At 38.1% G+C, this 21,028-nt stretch overlaps 2 protein-coding genes across 2 annotated transcripts in view; both read right to left on the minus strand.

Moving 5' to 3' along the window:
• Positions 1-21,028, minus strand: part of RAB3GAP2 (RAB3 GTPase activating protein subunit 2 (non-catalytic)) — a 148,647-nt gene that overhangs the window by 58,558 nt on the left and 69,061 nt on the right. The window contains exons 4-8 of the mRNA XM_006894593.1: positions 15,350-15,397; positions 15,194-15,269; positions 14,815-14,916; positions 13,198-13,297; positions 7,713-7,811 (exon numbers count right to left, since the gene is read on the minus strand). Coding sequence (XP_006894655.1) covers positions 7,713-7,811; positions 13,198-13,297; positions 14,815-14,916; positions 15,194-15,269; positions 15,350-15,397 — 425 coding nt within the window. The remainder of the gene's footprint in view (positions 1-7,712; positions 7,812-13,197; positions 13,298-14,814; positions 14,917-15,193; positions 15,270-15,349; positions 15,398-21,028) is intronic.
• Positions 11,372-11,914, minus strand: LOC102866119 (eukaryotic translation initiation factor 1-like). Its single transcript, XM_006894589.1, has 2 exons — positions 11,810-11,914; positions 11,372-11,728 (listed from the first exon to the last, which is right to left on the minus strand). Exons 1-2 carry the CDS (start codon positions 11,912-11,914, stop codon positions 11,372-11,374), a joined length of 462 nt encoding a protein of 153 aa, XP_006894651.1.

Consider the following 21,028-nt stretch of genomic DNA (forward strand, 5'->3'; position numbering starts at 1 on the left):
AAGAAACTATTTTACATTATTTTCCCAGAGTCTAAATTCTGTTGATCAGATAAGCAACATTTACTTATTTTTTTATAAAATGCCCTGGTTTCTATATTACAAATTGGTAGTTAATGTAAAGGATTGTAGTCTTTTGAGTCATCAGATTGTGCATTATTTTTCCTGATTTACAGTTGTTGTTGTTGTTGTTAAGTGCCGTCGAGTTGCAGGCGACTCATAGCGACCCTATGAAGGAGAGTCCTCGACGCTTGGGTGCCTTTCATCCTCTCTCCAGGTTCACAGGGATTCCGGAGGCAAGCTATTATGGAAGTGGATGCCACTCCTCCTTCCACGCTTGTTTTTTATTATTTTTTTTTTAAATTTATTTTTTTTTTTTATCCACGACTGTTTAATCGGGGAACTCCACCCCAATCTCTGTACGCACTGGGTGGCCAACCATTAATGCATTTGACACATCCGTACATGAAGATATAACCGCTCTTATCCCTGTGACTTTATACCTTGATCTCAATATTTGATCCATCTATGATCACAGTTTACTTCACTAGGAATGCTGCATTTTATTCACTACTTAACCTGTACATTATTACTTTTCTGGTGCTGTGATTCATCTCTCTCCCATCCTACCCAGGATTATTATCTTGTCATTTAGGCTTTCACTGAACATTTAAGGTCATTTCATGACTTAAAGTGCCTCTCATAAATTTCCATGACAAACTCACTGGAAAATTTTCTATGTCTATTTTAGCGGATACAGAAGGTCCTTTAATAGAATATCTGAACAGAAATCTGAATCCAGTGTGGGAGAAAGCCATGTAGCTAAGTAGGTAAAGTTTTCCAGGCAGAACAAGCAGTACAAATGCTCTAACATAGGAAGATCCTTTGAGTGTCTGAGGGAACGATAAGGCACTGGTAGGAGGCAAGGTCAAAGAAGTACCATAACCCAAACATAAGGATTTGTGTTTCTTCTAAGGGTTGTATGTGGAATAAGGTGAAAAGCCATTATATAAAGTTCTAAAAAGAGGACTGACAATATGTATATCAAAAGAATCACACCAAGTCCAAAATGGTAAACAGATTGTGAAGAAGAGAGAAAGGAAGTAGATGTTATAATGTTGGGTTGCTTTCTTTCCTTCAGTGGTTTAGATAAAAGGAGTTCTGGTGGTGTAGTCTAGAGAGAGCTGCAATGCTAACCCAAAGGTGGCATCTCTCTAGCTGTTCAAATCCCCCAGCAGCTCCGAGGGAGAAAGTTGTTTGATTTACAGCCTCGGAAACCCACAGGAGTGTCGGCTGTGAGTGAGCTCTGATTCAGCAACAATAAATTTAAAGTTGTGGACGTGAATGTCTTCAAGGTGAGTATATTCTGCCTAGAAGGCTCCATCCATAGCTGACTGTGACATTCTTCACATCTTGGTTCAAATACCACTTTCAAAGAAAGGCTTTTCCTCGGTGTTTCTACAGAATTCACTCACTTCATGCTCTGTCATAACCGTCTGTTTATATTTTTCATAATACTTACTAACATTCTGACATTACCATATTTCTTTGGTTTAACCGTTTACTGCTTGTCTCCCTATTACCAGAGAGTAAACTTCATCAAGGCAGAGATTCTGTGTGTCTTGTATTCTAATACATATATATTAATTATTAATACCTGAAACTTCAGAAGTACACATTTATTTGTTAAACAAATTAATAAGATCTTAATCTAAATAAAGGCATAGTAAAGTTTTAGTCTGTTCTTTTCCAAACATTCTGTAGGCTAGGAGAGAAACAAATAGAATTATATTTTTTATCCAATAATTTTCCTTAGCCTGTTTTATGTCCCAAAGCTTGATTAACAGAACAAGGGAGCTTCCCAGAACTGAACTCAACACTTTAGAAAACTATAACATATCTGTGTTAGAAAAACATCAAAACAAAGTAAATATCTACCAATACAATATTTATAATTATAACATAGTCCATTCAAAACCTTACATTTGGTGAAAAGAGATGACCTGTGTGTCAGTTATCCGTGCCCTGTTCTTTCTCTAGATTCACTGAATACATCAAATGGCTACAACACATTTTAGCTTATACTTGGGTTCAGATGATGGGAAGTCACATTAAAAGGAGAGTTAAGGTAATCTATTTCCCAGCATTCCCAGCACCCTTCCTCAAAAGCTGATTGTGATTCATGAACAAAAGACACTGTTACTCTTGTAGCACTGATTCTACTCATCCACAAGCTCTGGGATGGCGCCTCCTGTAACACTGTAGGCCTGTTGTTGTTGCTGTTATGTGCCGTTGAGTCACCTGCGACTCATAGCGACCCTATGTACAACAGCCCTAAACTCCGCTCTGTCCTGTGCCAATCACACTGTCTCCGACACTCCCATCCCAATTATCCCAGTCACTGAATCAATCCACCTCATAGAGGGCCTTCCTTTCCTGCACCGTCCCTCCACCCTCCCAAGCACGATGTCCCTCTCTAAGGACCGGTCTCTCCTCACAACATGTCCAAAGTATGTTAGACGGAGCCTCAGAATCCTTGCCTCCAAGGAGCCACCCGGTTTAACCCTTTCCAGGACAAATCTGTTTGTTTTCCTAGCAGTCCATGGTACCCTCAATACTTTCTCCAGCATCACAGCTCAAAGGCATCAATTCTCCTTCTATCCTCCCTGGTCATTGTCCAACTCTCTGATGCATAACAAGTGATTGCGAAGACCATGGCCTGTATCAGACGCACCTTAGTCTCCAGGGAGACACCACTGCTCTTCAGTACTTTGGAGAGGTCCCTAACAGCAGACTTTCCCATCGCAATGCGCCCTGCTTCTGAGAAGCCCCGGGAAATTGTTCCATTCCTGTGGCTTCCTAACACCACATTGCGATAGTTTCTCTCTTAGTAAAATACAACTTCTTTGAATGATTCTATTTTAAGTATGCTATTTTTCACTAGGATTCTGATAGACACAATGCATATTAAAAAAAAAAATCCTCATGTGAAAAGCTCTTTATGATATCATCATTAGAAAAGCAAACTAATGTAGTTAGTGTAACAGTCCTATTTATTAATCATACGCCTTTACGCAACTATATGTACTTTATGTATATCCTTTACCTCATTAACTCATACATACCAAAAATCTGCAAAGGCATTAGCAAAATATGAATAGTGAATATTTCCTGGGTAGAATTTTTCCACCCTCCAATATAATTATAAAATTTGAATTTTTAACAGCATATATTATGCTGATAAATATGAAAAAATAAACATATATTTTAAAGCTCCACCAAATAGTATTTTTTTTCTTCTCCAATAATTTCTATTGCTTAAAAGTAGAAGCATTTAGTTACTAGTTTACTCAATTTCAGAGTGCAATAATTGGTAGAAAGTTTCAGTTTACCTTTGGTTTTCATGGTGGTGTACATATTTAAATACTAGTTGTACAACAAATCATCCTTGTATGTATGGATAGAATCCTATCACACACAGCACTGTACTTCTGGATCAATACTGAAATGCTGTTTTTGTTCCCATTCCCCCCAAAACCTGACAGAGCAGATGGGAAATTATTGACTATCATTAATACCATATTCAAGTAAAATCTTGCTGAAGATTATTAAAAACAACTGGAATAGTAACTGAAAGGAAACTGCCAGATATTAAAGATAGCTTCAGAAGAAGTTTTAGAGCAAGGGGTATTACTGCTGAAGTCAGATGGGTCATGGCGAAAAGGAAAGACTATCAGGAAAATATACCCTTGTATTTTATTGAGTATGCAAAGGCATTTAAATGTGTGAATCATAATAAGTTACTGATAACACTGAGAAGATGGGAATCCCAGAACACTTAATTGTGTACATATGAAATCTATGCATACACCAAGAAGCAGGTATCCAAACAGAACAAGGGAACACTGAATGGTTTACAATCAGGAAATGTGTGCATCAGGCTTGTATCTTTTTCTCCACACCTATTTAATCTGTATGCTTAGCAAATAATTCAAGAAATGGACTCTATGAAGAAGATGGCCTCCGAATGAGAGGAAGATTTATTAATAACTTGTATTATGCAGATAACAACTTTGCTTGTAGAACATGAAGACTTGAAACACTTGCTACAAAAGATACTACAGCCTTCAATATGGATTACATCTCAACACCAAGGAAGAGAAAATCCTCACCCCTGGACCAAAAGGCATCATCATGATAGGTGGAGAAAAGGCTGAAGAGGTCCTGGATTTCATTTTACTTAGATCCACAATCAACACTAGCAGCAGTCAAGGAATCAAAAGATATGTTACATTCAGGAAATCTGCTGTTAAGCACCTCTCACAAGTGCTAAAGAACAAGGATGTAAATTTAAAGACTAAGGTGCACCTGAAGCTGCAGAATGTCCAGCTGCTTCATATGCATCTGAAAGCTGGACAGGAGTAACCAAGTCCAAAAAAGAATTGAAGCCTTTGAATTGTGGTGCTGTTGAAGATTATTGAATATACTCTTGAACTGCCAAAAGAACAAATTTGTCTTGAAGGAAGTGCAACCTGGATGCTTCTTAAAGGTAAGGATGGTGAAATTTTATCTCTCTTATATAGGGCCTATTTTTTAGGAGGAATCAAACCTTGAAAAGACATTATGCTGGGGAAAAATAGAGGATCAAAGAAAATGAAGACCCTCAATGAGACTACCACAATGGGTGTGAGCATGACAGAGATTTTGAGTATGGGTCAATAATAGGCAAAAAATTCAGATCTGTTATTCATAGGGTCATTGTAAGTCACAGTTGACATGCTAGAACCTAAAAACAGCATGATAAGATGGTGAAGAGACTGAGATTGTTAACACTGTCAGTTTGCTTGGCTCCACAATCAACACTCTTGGTATCAGCAGCCAGAAAATCAAAAGATGAATTGCACTGGGAAAATTAGCTGTCAGGGACCTTGCCAAAGCACTGAACTTGCCAAAGTATTGAAGAACAACAATGTCAGTCTGGAAACTAAGGTACAACTGATCCAGGCCATAGTCTTTGCAACTTTTTGCTATGCATCAGAAAGCTGGACAATGACTAGGGATGATAAAAGAAGAATTGATGCCTTTGAGCTGTGGCTGGAGAAGAGTATTGAATATACTATGGGCTGTTAGGAGAACAAATAGGTTCGTCTGAAAGAGGGTGGAACCAGGCTGCTCCTTGGAGGCAAGGATTCTGAAGCTTGATCTGACATAGTTTGGGCATGTTGACAGTAGGACCATTACTTAGAGAGGGACTTAACACTTGGAAAGAAAGAGGGACAGCACAAGAGAGGAAGAACCTTGATGAGATGGACTGACTCAGTAACTAGGGTAATGGGATGATTAGGTGTGTCAGAGATGATGAGGTTGGCTCAGGACAGAGCAGTGTTCAGGGTACACAGGGTAGCTATGAGTCACGGGCAACTCAACTGTACTTAACAACAATAATTCAGAAGCCAATGATTTCTTCTTATTAAAGTGTGATTTGTGTGAAGTTTACAAAGTATATTTATTTTCCATTGTACAGTTTGTTTCATAACATTCATTTCAGTACCCACAATGTAACACTTTTCCCACTCCCTTCTGATGATTCTAATTTTCATTAATCCCCTCTATCATGTTACTCTCTGCCTTCTGAGTTTTATCCTTGGGCAAATGCTGTCCTTTTGTCCTTTTATCTTGGTTGTTCAAAGAAATGAGTGTTTCCCTGGTGCAACTGTTCACCTTAGAGGCCTGTCTACTGTTTGGCTGCAAGTTGAGTCTTTAGAATGAGTCAATTATTTCTTACCAAGATTATGATAGCTTTCTTACTGAACCCAGTGGCTAGTCTTGCCCATTGTATTCCAGCCTGTAAAGTGTCACCAAAATTATTTTTCCAAGAGGGAAAATTGATAATAATTATTTCCCTGTTCAAAATTCCTCTGTGGCTTTGAGAAAAATCTGCATTTATTTGCACAGTAAACTTAGCTGCCGTCAACTCTAACTTAGGATCCCCATGTACAAAAAGACTAGTTCACTCTGAGTTACTGGATTTTTCACCAGCAGACTGGCAGGCCTTTCTCCTCTAGTCTGTCTTAGTGTAGAAACTCTGTTGAAAGCTGTTCATCGTTCTAGCCTCTACTGACAAACAAATGGTGGGCTGTCCTTGAGGTATACTGTTTAGAAATCCAGCTGTTGTCTTTTGCATGGCATAAATTCTACCACAGAACCACCACTAATGTCGTATTGTTGTTATATACCTACCACTGAGTCAGAACTGGCTCACAGCTGACCCTCTAGCAAGTCTTTAGAGACTGTCAATCACCCATCTTTCTCCCGTATAAGAGCAGGTGGACAAACGGCCTTCCAGATACCTCATATATTACTTTCTTCAAAATCTGACTCCTATTTACATATTTGGCCTTGTTTTTCGCTCCTTTCTAGTGTACACAATTCATTCTCACTCTCATGCCTAAATACAAGTTAGCTAGAAGACTTTTCTTTGTGCTTGTTCTCTTTATCAACACCTACTCTTTCCAATCTCCTATTAAAGTCACCTTCTCTGACATTAGTGAAGTGCAGGCCTCTCTCTCCTCTACTCCTGCTATGGCTGGTTCAATTCTCTACTAGAGCCATAGGTAGACTGTAGTACCATTACTGTTTCCACACATTCTTTCCAGTTAGACCAATGCTTCCTAATAGCAGATGCCCTGCCTTTTAATTTCCCCCCCCTGCATTCTTGCTGCCAAACTTTCATATATTTCTGATGATCTAAAAGCTACATTTTTTAAGAAAGTAAATAGTACAACCACTTTGGAAGGCAGTTTGGCCCAGCTATTCCACTTCCCAGAATATACCCCAAGAGAATGAGAACTGAGGCACAAACAGACTTGTACACCATGGAATAGTCATAGTAATATTCATCATCCCAAGAACATGGAAATAGTCCAAATGTACAACCACAATGGAATGGACTGAAAAATTATGGTACAGTCACACGATGGAACACTACGAAGTATGCAAGAGCAATGATTTTGTAAATCACTACCTAACTTGGAGGGACTGGAGAGCATCATGCTAAGTGAACTAACTCAGTGCTTTTAGGACAAATACTGTATAAGACCATTATTGTAGAACAAGTATGAGGATCCAAGGGGGAAAGGGTGAGAGCAGAGGGGTGAGAACGGGTGGGGATCAGAGGGGGTGGGAGGAGAGTTAATTATAGGGTGGTACAATTTGACGGGAAGAGGGAGGGGGGTGAAGGAAATGGGAAAGATCCAGTGTGAAAACAATGGACATGAACTCTGTAAGTAAGCCAGTATAAATTAAAAATTTAAAAAAAGAGGAAAAAAAGATATTAGCAACCATTATTACTATTATTTGCCATAAGCATGGAAAAGACCTATCATGTTTTCTCAGTATCCAACAAAAAGTATGCAAAATCTAATTTTAGACACAAATAAACTGCATTACCTATTAAAATGAACTTAAATAATAAATCACTTAAAACTGTATAATCTTTATGCTGAGGCTGTAATCAAACTTCATTAAAACTATTATTTCCTAATGACATAGCCTATGCTGATTTGTTAAGTCTGAATTAACCTTTTTCTGTCTCATCACAGGCAATGCATAATCTTTTCAGATAAGATAAAAAATGTCTATTTGTAACAAATGAGACACTTTAATAAAAAAATTTACAAGTAACTACCAAGAGAATTTGAACTAGTAATGCTTACCAACACTAGCATGATCAACAATAGTGTCAATATCTTGCAGACCCCATTTCTTATAAGATAATGGTGGTGGCTGTATATTCTCATTGCCCGATGCTGCAGCTGTTAAATAAAAAAAAAAAATAATCCAAAAGTAACTAAAATAGAGAAAACAGAGTTTCACATAAAATTATTAATAATGTAGTACCTTGATGATTATTCTTCTTAAACAACATGCCTCCAGGAATGATAAACTTTGATAAAAGGCAAAAGTTATATAAAGGCTTCAGGTCTTTTGTTCATACAGTCTCTATGAGTTGTGCTTGACTCAAAGGCAATCAACAACAATGAGGCAAAGTAATACATAAGTCATAAAGTGTTTCTTTTACTCTCAAGACAATGTATATAAAATAACACAGTAAATTATTAGGTAGGTATCACAAAAGGAATGACCAAATTATTATTGTTGTCATATACAGTCAAGTCAGAACTAAGTCAGAGTTGACCACCAGCTGGGTTTTCAGAGGCTGTAAATTACATGGAAGGAGATTGTCCATCTTTCTTCTGCACAGCACCTGGTGGACCTTAACTGCCTTTGGGTTCGCAGTGCAAATTTTACTATTTTGTGAGTGTACCATCAAATTGGATCTGACATCAAATTGCTCTTCCTTCTCCAGCACAGCATTTGGTGGATTTGAACCATGTACCTCTGGGATACCTCCTAGGCTACTTCTGAAAATCAAAATGAACTCTAATGGCAATGATACTAACTAAGCAATTTCTCCTCTTTGAAAAATACAGTGGGTAAAACTTTGGGAACGACAACTCTAAACTTAATGCTTTGCACAAAACTTGATGTACCTGGCAGGAGCCCACACAAAGCAAGAGCTCTAAGCTAGGTAACTAAGGCTAGATTTGATAGAAATGTCACAGCAATAGCATTTCTGGAGAAAAAGGAAATGTCAATAGTTAACCTTCACTTAGTAATGAAAAAAGTTATATCTCTTGTGATTAGGTTCATGCAGAAGGTCCCATCTACCAGCATATATGCCCATACTAAAGACAATAAAGCTGAACTCTAGTTGACTATTCTGCAAAGTGAAGGGAAAAAACTCCATAATCTTTAAACACCATTAATTTCATAACTCAAAATTAATTGCTGTTGAGTTGCAACCAACTCAGATGACCTTCTAGCATGTTTTCAGGAGACCATAAATCACAGAAGAGGAGACAGCTCATCTTTCTCTTGAGAAGGAGCTGGTGGATTTGAGCTGTCTCTATGTTAGCAGTGCAACTTCCTAGGGACTATGCCACCAGAGCTCCTAAGCTACTAGAGCTCTAAGTTGATTTCAGAGTAAAGCCAAAAGCAGAATTTTCTCTTTAAGTTGTGAAAGAACTATAGTTCTTTATGCAGCAACTTATGAGAGAGTACACAGCAACTTAATTTCCTACTTCCTAGGAGAAAAATGGCTTTTGCATAGTAGCCTTCTTGTTGTTAGGTGCCATCGAGTCACCTGAGATTCATAGCAACCCTTTGTACAATAGCTCTGAATGCTGACCTATCCTGAGCCACTGTCTCTGACACACCTACCCTCACTACCAGTTACTGTGTCAATTCATCTCATGCAGGATCTTCCTCTCCTGTGCTGTCCCTCCATCCTTTTCCAAGGACTGGTCCCTCCTGGTGACGTGCCAAAGTATGTGAGACAGAAATTAAAAACCCTAAGCTTCCAGAGCTCCGTATGACAGTCTTACAGGTTTTTAAAAAGGCAGAAATAAAAAAGTAGTAAAGAATTAGACGACTGGCAATCTCAAGTCTAGTATAATTATCTAGATTATAGCAGAATTTTTATCTGTAAAAAAATCACTAGTCTCTTTGTATATTTATAAGTAGATATTAAAAATACAGATTCTAAACTAACAGAAAGCACGGTATTGGAATTTTACAATCTGATCAATGCTCTAAAAGGAAAATTTTCTACTTATCACATTATAAAATGTTGCATTTTCTCCCTTTAAAAAGTTGATTGTTTATTTCACATAAATGTTTCAACCACTTATGAGTTAAATGTTACTCGCATTTTTTTGCTCTGAAGGCCACTAAGTTCCATCTACCCTAATCCAGAAGAAATTAGTGCCAGTACTATATTTTCATCATTACTGAGCTTTTTTCTTTTCATCATCGATTTCACATGCAAGCAAGAGTCTGCTGAAGATGATCCAAAAACGACTGGAACAGCACACCAACAGAGGAATGCCTGAAGGGCAGGCGAGATTTAGAAGAGGCCGTGGCACTAGGGATATTATAGCTAATGTCAGCTGGATCTTGGCAGAAAGCCGAGATTATCAGAGGAATGTCTGTGCTTCATTGATTATGCAAAAGCATTTGACTGTGTGGATCATAACAAACTGTGGTTGACTCTAAGAAGAATAGGTATCCCAGGACACTTGATTATGCTTATGTGAAACTTATACTTGGACCAGGAGGCAGTTGTCAGAACAGAGCAAGGAAACACTGCATGGTTCAAAATTGGGATGAGTGTGCATCAAGGATGTATCCTATCTTTTCAATCTATATGTGGAACAGATTATCTGGGAAGCTGGTCTTTATGAGGAGAAATGTGGCATCAGGATTAGAAAGAATACTCATCAACAGTCTGCATTATGCAGATGACACAACCCTGCTTGAAACTGAAGGGTTGGAGGAGGAGGACCTGAAGCACCTGATGTAGAAGGTCAAGGACTGAAGTCTTCAATATGGACTGAAGCTCAACATCAAGAAAACAAAGATTCTCACCAATGGGGCAATTGGCATTATCATGATGGATGAAGAAGAGATGGAGATTGTTAACAGCTTCAGTTTGCTAGGCTCTACAATCAACACACGTGGTACCAGCAGCCAGGAAATGAAAAGACGAATTGCATTGGGAAAGTCTGCTGTCAGAGACCTCTCCAAAGTACTGAAGAGCAATGATGTCAGTCTGGAGACTAAGATGCACCTGATATAGGCCATGGTCTTTGCAATTACTTGCTCTGCATCAGAGGACTGGACATGACTAGGGATGACAGAAAAAGAGTTGATGCCTTTGAGCTGTGGTGTTGGAGAAAAATAATGTATATACATACCATGGACTGCTAGGAGAATAAAAAAAGTTCATCCTGGAGAGGGTGAAATCGGGCTGCTCCTCGGAGGCAAGGATTCTGAAGCTTCATCTGACATACTTTGGACACATTGCAAGGAGGTATCAGTCCTTGGAGAAGGACATCATACTTTGGAGGGTGGAGGGACAGTGTAGAAGAGGAAGACACTTGATGACATGGAATGATTCCATCACTGGGGTAATGGGGATAGGCATGTTGGAATCATTGAGAGTGGCACAGAAGAGAGCAAGGTTTAGGGCTGTTGTACACAGGGTCACTAAGAGTCACAAGCAACTCGATGGCACAAAGCAACAACAGCAACGTTTCTATAGTTGCGTTTTTAAAACTGATGGGTGTTTTTGTTTTCATGGTTCTTTTCAGTTAATTTCATGAAGGAGTTACACTACTCCAAGTTAAAAGTGGACCCCAAATAGTTACATTATATAAGCTATGAGGTTTTAAACTTGTGACAAGGGACAGAAGGGAAATTTTCTAATCAATGCAAGAAAATCCTCACTTAAACTTGAGTGAGCCATAAGCACTTAAAACCTATGAACCTTCAGCTGGTCGTCCTTAGCCAGTCCAATCTCTACAAGGAACTGGCATATGTTCTTGAACTGGCCACCCTGTAGCTGAATTACTTCTCCATATTCTGGATACTCAAATACAGCACCATTGCAAGCAAATTTCTTAAACACTTTCACTAGTTTATTCTTATTGTAATCATCAGTGATCCCTTGAACAGTTAGAAGGGTCTTCCTGCCATTTCTCTGTTGAATTCTTATATGGATATAATCCTCTATCCCAGCAGGAAGCAGATCATCAGAAAGGGAGTCGAAAGAATGGAGATTCTGGATAGTGGCTATATGATACAATTCCTCTTCCTCGGTGGAAATGGCCTGCGGAAGGCGGCAGTGAGAAAAGGGGGTGGGTGTGCATGTATCTCTCTCTCTCTCTCTCACACACACAGACACACACACACACTGGGAGAGAATGTCAGGGAGCAAGGGTGCTTGAGGGGGAGGCAGCTGAGTCCTTGGCGGTGGCTCAGTGACTGGGGATGTTGTTTCTTTTATTGGCAGCATTTTTGTCTCTTTATGGTAGTTCTGGTAGCTTGGCCCACAGGCAGCTGTGCTAAACCAAATCTAACGCAGTTTTCTGACAATTCAAATCCCCCAGTGGCTTTTCAAGAGAAAAACCAGTAATCTCCTCCTGCTCAATTTACAGTCTCTACAGTCTCTAAAACCCAACAGAGAGTCAGTTATGACTTGATGGCAATGAGGTATTTGAGTGGAATTTAAAATAATGGTCCATTTTTAAAAGTGGAATCTTGCATTTGATGAAATAGAGGAGCTTATCCCAAAACATGGCATCAGAAGAAAATTATGGGTAGCAAACTCTTATCTATTAAGTTTTCATAAAATCTGGAAGCAATGTAGTTGCCTATTTTATAGACATTAATTTTGTTTCCAATTTCCCCCCAAAGTGTTTCAGTATGTGAGAAGTTGCTGCGCCCTGCATGCTGTGGGAAAATTCCCCATGTATCCAGTGGATGGTTATCTTCACCCTTAAGAAGAAGAGAAGCAATGCAGAGAGAGGTGTTAGTACACAGGCCCTAAAGCTGCTGACTTACTGAGAATTATGGTTTGTTGAAATGCAACTAAATTCCTAACTCCAAGGATGATGACATCCTTATAGTTGTTACTTATCATTCAGTACAGTTACAAGCCTCTCTCTTAACTGTCTCAAGTACACTGCTGAAAAGGGAGTAAAGCTTCCTAGTCCTGTGCCAGCCACATACTCTACTGGCAACATAGAAAGTAAACTGAAGTTTCCATCTACAATTATTTTTCTAATCAATTAGCCAACACCGTACTCCTATAAGGGAGCTTTGGTCAGTTGGGAGCTGCACTGCCAACATCAAGGAGAGTGGTTAGAATCCATCAGCTGCTCCTCAGGAGAAAGATGAGTAATCTCCTCTTGTACAATTTACAGTCCCTAAAAACTTGTGGAGGGCCAGGTATGATCTGGGTCTGACAGAGAAAGCGAGGAAGACTATTGTTGAGATGGATCGATTCAGTGACTGAAGTAATGAGGGTAGGTGTGTCAGAGACAGTAAATTTGGCAGAGGATAGAGCAGGTTTCAGGGCTATTATATATAGGGTAGCTATCAGTCACAAGTGATTCAATGGCACATAACAACAAACAATGAGTTGAGTTGTTTGCACTCCTTTAGTTATGGCAGCAGGATTTTACCCTTCATAAATACAGTTTGGAAAACCTTTTGTTTTCAGCATGTTTAATTCTATAAATAGACTAAGTTAAGACAAATATGATCAGGAGTTAAATATTTCTTGCCAAAAATTACCTTTTGCTACCTGATTTCGACAGGCACGAAGAGATTGAAAAAGGCTAAATCCGTCAATAGTCACAATAGCAGATGGATATAAAATACTTAACTCTTCATTCTAGTTAAGAAATAATAAAGAAGATCTTAATTAACATAATTAAGTCAGTATATCTAATTTTTTATGCTGAAAGTAAAAAATATTGTGAAACGAAAAATACAATGGCTAAACTTTCAACCATTGAATAATAACAAAATACAAGGAAGAAGAACAGTAAAAAACACAGAAAATTTCAGAATGCTTTTAGCTAAAGTCTCAGAATTATTTGTAAATGTGAGCTCTTTTGAGTAATGCTTTTAGGACTGATGAGAATTAAAAAAAACAAAAAAACCCAACAAAAAACTCACTCACTGTAAAGATACAAACAAAACATAAAGCAGAAAGAAAAAAAAAAAAACCTCAAAACAACAAAACACTAAGTCTTTACTGGAAATTACTTCATGTATAGCCTCACCAATATTCACAAGTTTTCCCTTGAGACACATAATACTCTACAGTAATTTCAATTTCTCAATGTCAATATATATATATAGCATTTTAGATACAATTATTATTTAATGATAATTTTATATGTCAATAAATAAATAAATAAGTAATTTTTGTCATAGTTCTCCAAGGAAACGATTTTATTCTTTTTGGGAGTAGGGTAGTACAAAGAAACTATATGCATATTACATAGCTTTGACGATGTATGTTGTAAGTCAAATAAAAGCACATTCGTTTAATTAGTTCTAAAATTATTGAAACAACTCAAACATCAGAAAACACCTAGGAAAAAGTGGAAATCTTTGGAGAGTCTTAGGTACTAAATATAAAACCATACACCATTAGCTATCAGAGTCGACTGACTCGCAGTCCTCCATCACATTTCTGAGGCTGTAAATCTTTACAGGAGATTGATCAGCTTTCTCCCACTGAAAGGCTAGAGATTCAAACTACTGTCCTTTCAGTTAGTAGAACATCAAGTGCACTACACAACCAAGTTTCTCCAGGTAAATAGAATTATTAAGTGAAATGGCATTTTTTCCCAGTAAAAATCTTCAGTAAATACAAAATACTGTCTACTATTAACAAAATTTAATAGCTTCTTTTCTGAGAAATATCTTTTTCTCAGAAAAGCAATGCAGCAATATTAATAAATAATATCAGAATACATTTTCCTTTTATTATAAGTCATTTTAATACCTATATACAAATAAAAAATAAAATAGCAAGTACAAAAGCTTTCTACTAAGTTATTTAGTAGATAAGTTTCTACTAAGCTCCAAAAAAAAAAGGGAGGGGCTTTTTGGTTTTGGCATTTGACTAAAATATTTTAGTTTATCGTAGATCAAATATCCTACAAGGTTACTACTGAGTTTGGAAGGAATCAATTTGATGATAGTGGATGGGTAGAGCCAAGCAAAGAAAATTTCTTAAATAAATAAAAGCAAGAAGGGTACTCTGTTCTCAGAATTTCTAATTCTCTTTCTAGACTATACTGGTGCCATGAAACTAATGATAATTTTAACTTCCCCACTACCAATTAAAAAGGGAGAAACCACAATGGCAATTTCATTTGAACATGATTATGCTACCTGTTCAGTCACACCAGGATGCCGTGGGATTTCATAGGTCCTGCATTTGAGTTGTAGTACTGCGTCTTCATTCAAAAGCTGTGCAAGCAAGAGCACACCATTCTAGGAGGAAGCACAGAGAAACCTACTTGTTTTCTTACTGATATACTAGAACAAGTAGGAAAAGAGAGAGCTTATAATTTCCCTCGTTTTCCATGGATGTCACCACTACTCTTTTTAGAAAAATATAATTAGTTCTAGCTCTTCCAACACAGCATTCAGTCTTTATTCTCTAATTCCTATAAAGTATCATCAAAGTCACAAAATGAATATAAAGGAGAATGCCTAAGTGGGTATGACAGCCATCTGCTGTTTTCTAACTGTTGGAAACTCAGCTCACCTCAGTGTAGAAGCGTACATAACCTGAAGTAAAGCCCACCACAATGCAGGTCCAATCAGGCCGTCCGGTGGAACTCCTATTATAAACAAAATACCATTGATCTTAACAACCCATAAATCAAAGCAAAACAAAGAGATCATTCTTATTTATCCTTACCTCTTTTGGCTTGCCAGTGGGATACACAGAGCACTGGTTAAATATTCCCTACAACCAGAAAAAAAATGCTTATTCAATAAAACTATCAAGTCATCTCTATTCTCTATTTCTCTATAGTTGGATCATTAAAGTGCAAAACCCAGGATATGACCTTGTGGACCAGTTCTATTTAGGACACGGGTAAAAAAAAAAAACAATAAAATTATATGGTCAGGAAAGTCTGTAACTTTACATTATAAAGTTATAGCTTTATAATTCTATAACTTTCATTCATATGAAGTTTACTATCATTATTTGTGGTTAATAAAAACTAGTATTTTCATCTATCTATGAGGTCACAAAAATTGCCAAAATAAATCAAATTTTGCTATACACAACAATGGTACACAGGAACTGAGAAATTCTGAAATAATCATCAGGCCATAATATATTAACAGAACCTCTTCCTCCTTATTAACTAAGAACTTCATCCTGTTTCAAATCAGGCTGTAGGCAAAAGGTAGAAAGAACTGTCAATCACATGACAAGCAAACTACATTTCTACTGGGTACTTAATTTCAACTCACTGCTGTCGTTAGGTGCTGCAGTGTTAGCTACCTTAACTGCAGACATTCGGTCTTACTGAACAACAGCTGTGGAACTAGGATAAGTGAGAAAGTGCTTGCCACAAGGAGCAGCAAGACTTGAGGGAGACTGTAGTAAGACCCTAGTGAGAGCCAGACCCTGGTAGCAAGACCCTCGTGATGGTGGAGGAAAGACTGTGGCATTGCTGTGGAGAAACTGTGGCAAGGCATAACCAGAGGAGCCCTGAGACAAAGACTACAGTTAAAAGTTTTGCTGTTTTTGCCAGATGATGGAAGGAACAGCTGACTGTTGAACTGAAACCAGAGCCTGAACTAATGGAAGAATTGTGCCTTGGAACTTCTCGACTAAAACCTAGGCTTGTATTGGGTAATATTCTTTGCCTCCCCCACTCTTCAACTTACTTCCTTAATTAACTTTACCCTTCTGTGAGTCAACAATAAATAAACAAACCTCTTGCTGCTAATGTGGTTCTAGAGGCACCATGAGGCTGTGCTATTCTCGCTCCACCTGGCCCTTTCAGAGAGATGCTCTGTGCTCCTATGTCCCATTTTCTGCTCTTTAGACAACTGGTGTCAGAAGGAGTGGGGTTTGTTTCAGACTCACAGAAACATGGTTTGGTATTGTGAATGTGGGGGTTGGGAAGATGTACAGTCAAAATGGTTATGCTCTATTTCTATAAAGTGGATTAGAAAATCTAAAAGGTTACTTTTGATGCCACTAAGAAAGAAAGAAAGGTGAGAAACTGCTTTATGGCTGGAGACAAAGGGGAAGAGAGAGAATGAAGTTAAAACTGTTAATTCCTTGAAAGTTTTTTGGTTATTTAACTTTATTAACATGGCTGCTTCTGGGGGGATTTGTTCATATAGTAATATTAAAATACAAAAATTATCAAAGTTTTTCTTTTATGAACTATACTTAATTTTATTATATTGAGGTACATATTGTAGACTGTAAAAAAGTACTATATTTCTGATGCATATGAATGTAGGAACGTTAATGAATACTAGATTCTATAAGAATCTACACTGTAATTTAGAGGAAAAATGTAGGCCAGTTGGCTTTTAATTAGAAACTCAAAAAGGGAAAATTTGCCCTAAAAAAATGCTTGTTTTTTTTTTTAAAGAATGCTTGTTGTAGTAGAATTTGGTACAGTGTGTAGAGCCTAGCCTAAGAAAGATTAAGTCCCACCCAGTTCTATGAGTTACATTTGAAAGAAGACAAGTAAGTGCAACAATGAATGAGTGGAAGCCCAAAATCTCTGTAAATGTTTATGAAAATTAATAAAATATAATTATAGAAAAAAAAAAAAGAAAGAAGACAAGTAGAAAAAGAGACAAACAGAGACAAGGTGAAGCTTCACTCATGATGACTACCTGAGTCTACTTGATGAGAAGAAGGGGGAAGCATCAGAACTCCCTTTAAAGTTAAAGGAAGCTGGTGAGTATACTCAACTCATGGTGACCACCTGGGTTCACCTGATGAGTGGAAGTGGGAGATATGTAGTAATGAAGAGATAGGCTGAGTTTGGATTTTCTCCTTCAGCACTGCTGACCTAGCATGATGAATGAGTAAATGAAGGTTTGTTGGTTTGTAGAGCAGAGTCCTGTGGATTCCTGATATATTAACTTGGCCCATGCAGGGCTGAGGGAGGGGACCGGTTGGTCTGAAACACAGGTAGAAGAGTATACTCCTGAGTTTGTCATTAATACCCATTTGGATCCTGGCCACAGATGGCTGGGGATGAGAAGACTGGAACTCAACCAGATAGAGAAGAAGTTTCATTCTGAGCTAGTGTTGATTACTGTTACCTGATGGTTTGCTCTAACTAGGCCTTTGTTTATAGATGCAGATGCCTAAAGTTTTAACTGTAATAGAAGATTCTTTGGAGAGGACTGGTTTGATTGACTATTTAAAATGAGGGGATTAAGACATAAGGAGTGAAGGAGCTGGCTATGTACTTCCATAAATATAGATGATGGTGAGCGAAAGGCTGATTCTTCAGATAATGAAAAATAATGGCTAGAAAAGTCACAAGATGGGCTGCAGTGTTATCAACCATCACCTTATGCCCCTTTGGTCTCCAGCTACCTTCACTGCAGACACATGGTCTTGCAAAGCATTAATACCTGTGGGACTAGGAAAAGAGACTGCTTCTCAGATTTGAGGTGGACTGGAGCAAGTCCCTGGTGACAGTTGTGGAGACTGTGGCAAGGTGTAACCAGAGGAGCCCTGAGATAAAAGCCACAGTTAAAGGTTTTGCTGTTCTTGATGGACGGTGGAAGGAAAAGCTGACTGCTGAAGTGAAACCAGAGCCTGAACTAATTGAGGAATTGTGCTTTGAGAGTGCTGGACTTAAATCTGGATTTGTGTTGCATGAAACTGTCTTTCCCACTCCCCAACTTACTTCCTTAATAAACCCAACTCCTGGTAAGACAGTCTGTGAGTCAACAATGAATAAAAGAACCTCTTGATCCTGGTGTGGCTCTAGTGGCATCATGAGGCTGGACTGCAGGCTCTTTATCTGCTTTCTGCTCTAGGGTGATGAGATCCTGTGCTACTCTTACTCTCTCTGGTCATTTCAGAGAGATGTTCATGCCCTTGTGTCACCTGTGCTCTTTAGACAGGTGCAATCAAGTTATGTGTGACCCAGAGCAACCCGTGAACAACAGATCTGAACCCTGTCCTATCCTGCACTATCTTCATCATCTGTGACAAACTTGAGCCCGCACTGCAATCACTGTGTCAATCTATCTTGCTGAGGGTTTTTTAATCTCATCTGTATTTTTCAAAAATCACCACTATTACTAAGCATAAGCTTGATTTGATGTTTGTTAAAAGAATATTTTTCAGACATAGATATCAACTTTTGTTTTAAGCTGTAAAACTGTATGATCCTCACCAACATCATCAAGAAACACACCTGTCCCAGACAGAACTAGAAAATAACTGAACAAAGTTAATTCATCTTTTTAATTTAGATTTAAAGTAATAAGGTCATTTGGATATGCTTTACATTTATGATAGAAATTAATTTTCAAAATACTTAGACAAATGACTTGTAGGGAAATAATGTATTTTGCTAATAGAGAACATTATATGGATTATTTACAATGTCCAGATATGTACTAGGTACTTCCACTTGGCTTTTATCTAAATTCAAGGACTGAATTTAGACCGAAGGATCAGCGACCTCTGGTGGCCTAGTGGCAAGAAGTTGCACTGCAATCCCAGTGATGGTGGTTTGAATCCACCAGATGCTCTGCTGGAGAAGGAGGGACAATCTCCTCCTATACTAGTCAGGTCTGATCTGACGGTACAGATATACACACATAATAATAAAAGAAAATAAAATTTTAAAAAATTTAGACTGAAGGATCATCATATTCATTCTGATCAGAGAGCTTTCAGCAATAAAAATTTAACTGAAAATAGTTTTTGACTCAGGGTTCCCTGTTAGCAGCTCCATCATGTAGCCATGCTAGAGATAAAAAGTACAAAATGTTCACCAAGGTATTAGAAACTGGAAGTAAACATCCTGCTTGCTGAACTATTTATAAGTTTAAAGAATCAAAAATTCTATTTAGAAGCACAATGTTAACATAACAGAAAAGATAATTACCACTCCTGACTTGTTGATTGACTAAAATTAGTAACAAAAACAGTAGAGAAGGACTAAATGTAAAAAAAAAAAAAAATTAGTGACCTCTGATGGCCTAGTGGCAAGAAACTGCACTGCAATCCCAGAGGTGGTGGTGGTTGTTGTTATGTGCCGGCGAGTCGTTTGCGACTCATAGCGACCCTATGTACAACAGCCCTAAACCCTGCTCTATCCTGTGCCAATCTCATTGCCTCTGACACACCCATCCTGATTACCCCAGTTACTGAATCAATCCACCTCATAGAGGGTCTTCCCCTCCTGTGCTGTCCCTCTATTCTACCCAGCATGATGTCCCTCTCCAAAGACCTGTCTCCTTGCAACATGTCCAAAGTATGTCAGACGAAGCCCCAGAATCTTTGCCTCCAAGGAGTAGCCTGGTTTAACCCTCTCTAGGATGAATCTGTTTGTTTTCTTGGCAGTCCATAGTACATTCAATACTCTTCCCCAGCACCACAGCTCAAAGGCGTCAATTCTCCTTCTGTCCTCCCTAGTCATTATCCAGCTCTCTGATGATAACAAGTGATTGCAAAGACCATGGCCTGTATCAGGCGCACCTTAGTCTCCAAAGAGACACCGCTGCTCTGGTTCAAATCCACAAGATGCTCTGCTGGTGAAGGAGAGACAATCTCCTGTACCACTGAGATTTGATTTGACAGTACACACACACAAAATAATAAATTAAAAAAAAATTATAGGATCTCAATGAAGGAATTTTTTTCTTTTCCTTTTCAAAGAGAAGAACGAACTGGGGGTAGGGGGGTGGGAGGGGAGAAAAGTGCAAAAATGAATGAATAGAAATCCAAAATCTCTGTAAATGTTCATTAAAATTAATAAAAAAAATAAAAAATATAGGATCTCTTAAAATTATTCAACTTTCTTCAAATAGAATTAACTTTTTTGCTTTTTTTTAAAAAAAATATTATTAAGTTCAATGAAAATTTACAGACTTTGGATTTACATTCATTGACTGTTGTACTTTTCTCCCCTCCCAACCCTCTCCTCCACTACACTACCCTCCTGAAAAAGTAAAACAAAAATTCTTTCATTGTTTTTCAATCCCTCCCCCCAGGTCCACTCCACTATGCAGCCTTATGGACTCCCATCATGACAAAAATACCTAATCACACATCCCTTTTAAACAGTTTTCTCCCTCATCTGTTGCAATGCAGTATACATTATTGAACCCATCTTTCTCAGTCTCCTCCCAACCCAGAGGTCAGTCCTGTTTCACAACAGTGGCACCATGCAGTATTTGTCCTTCTGTGACTGAGATACTTCATTCAGCATAATGTCCTCCAATTTGAATAACAGTGCATGAGCTCCTTGTTTCTCAATGCAGTGTAGTATTCCATTGTGTGAATATACCACAGCTTCTCTATCCATTCATTTGCTGATGGGCACTTAGGTTGTTTCCAACTCCTTGCTATTGTGAACAA

The sequence above is a fragment of the Elephantulus edwardii genome, unplaced genomic scaffold, assembly GCF_000299155.1.
Source record: "Elephantulus edwardii isolate Elephantulus edwardi_28Jun2011 unplaced genomic scaffold, EleEdw1.0 scaffold00146, whole genome shotgun sequence".
In the NCBI taxonomy this organism is placed as follows: Eukaryota; Metazoa; Chordata; class Mammalia; order Macroscelidea; family Macroscelididae; genus Elephantulus; species Elephantulus edwardii.

What these genes read in the sequence shown, in the direction of transcription:
- LOC102866119 (XM_006894589.1), bottom strand. Translation starts at nt 11,914, where the DNA reads ATGCTGCCAATAAAAGAAACAACATCCCCAGTCACTGAGCCACCGCCA. An exon ending in CTGACATTCTCTCCCAGTGT is followed by an intron (nt 11,729 to 11,809) that starts GTGTGTGTGTCT and finishes CGCCTTCCGCAG; the next exon opens with GCCATTTCCACCGAGGAAGA.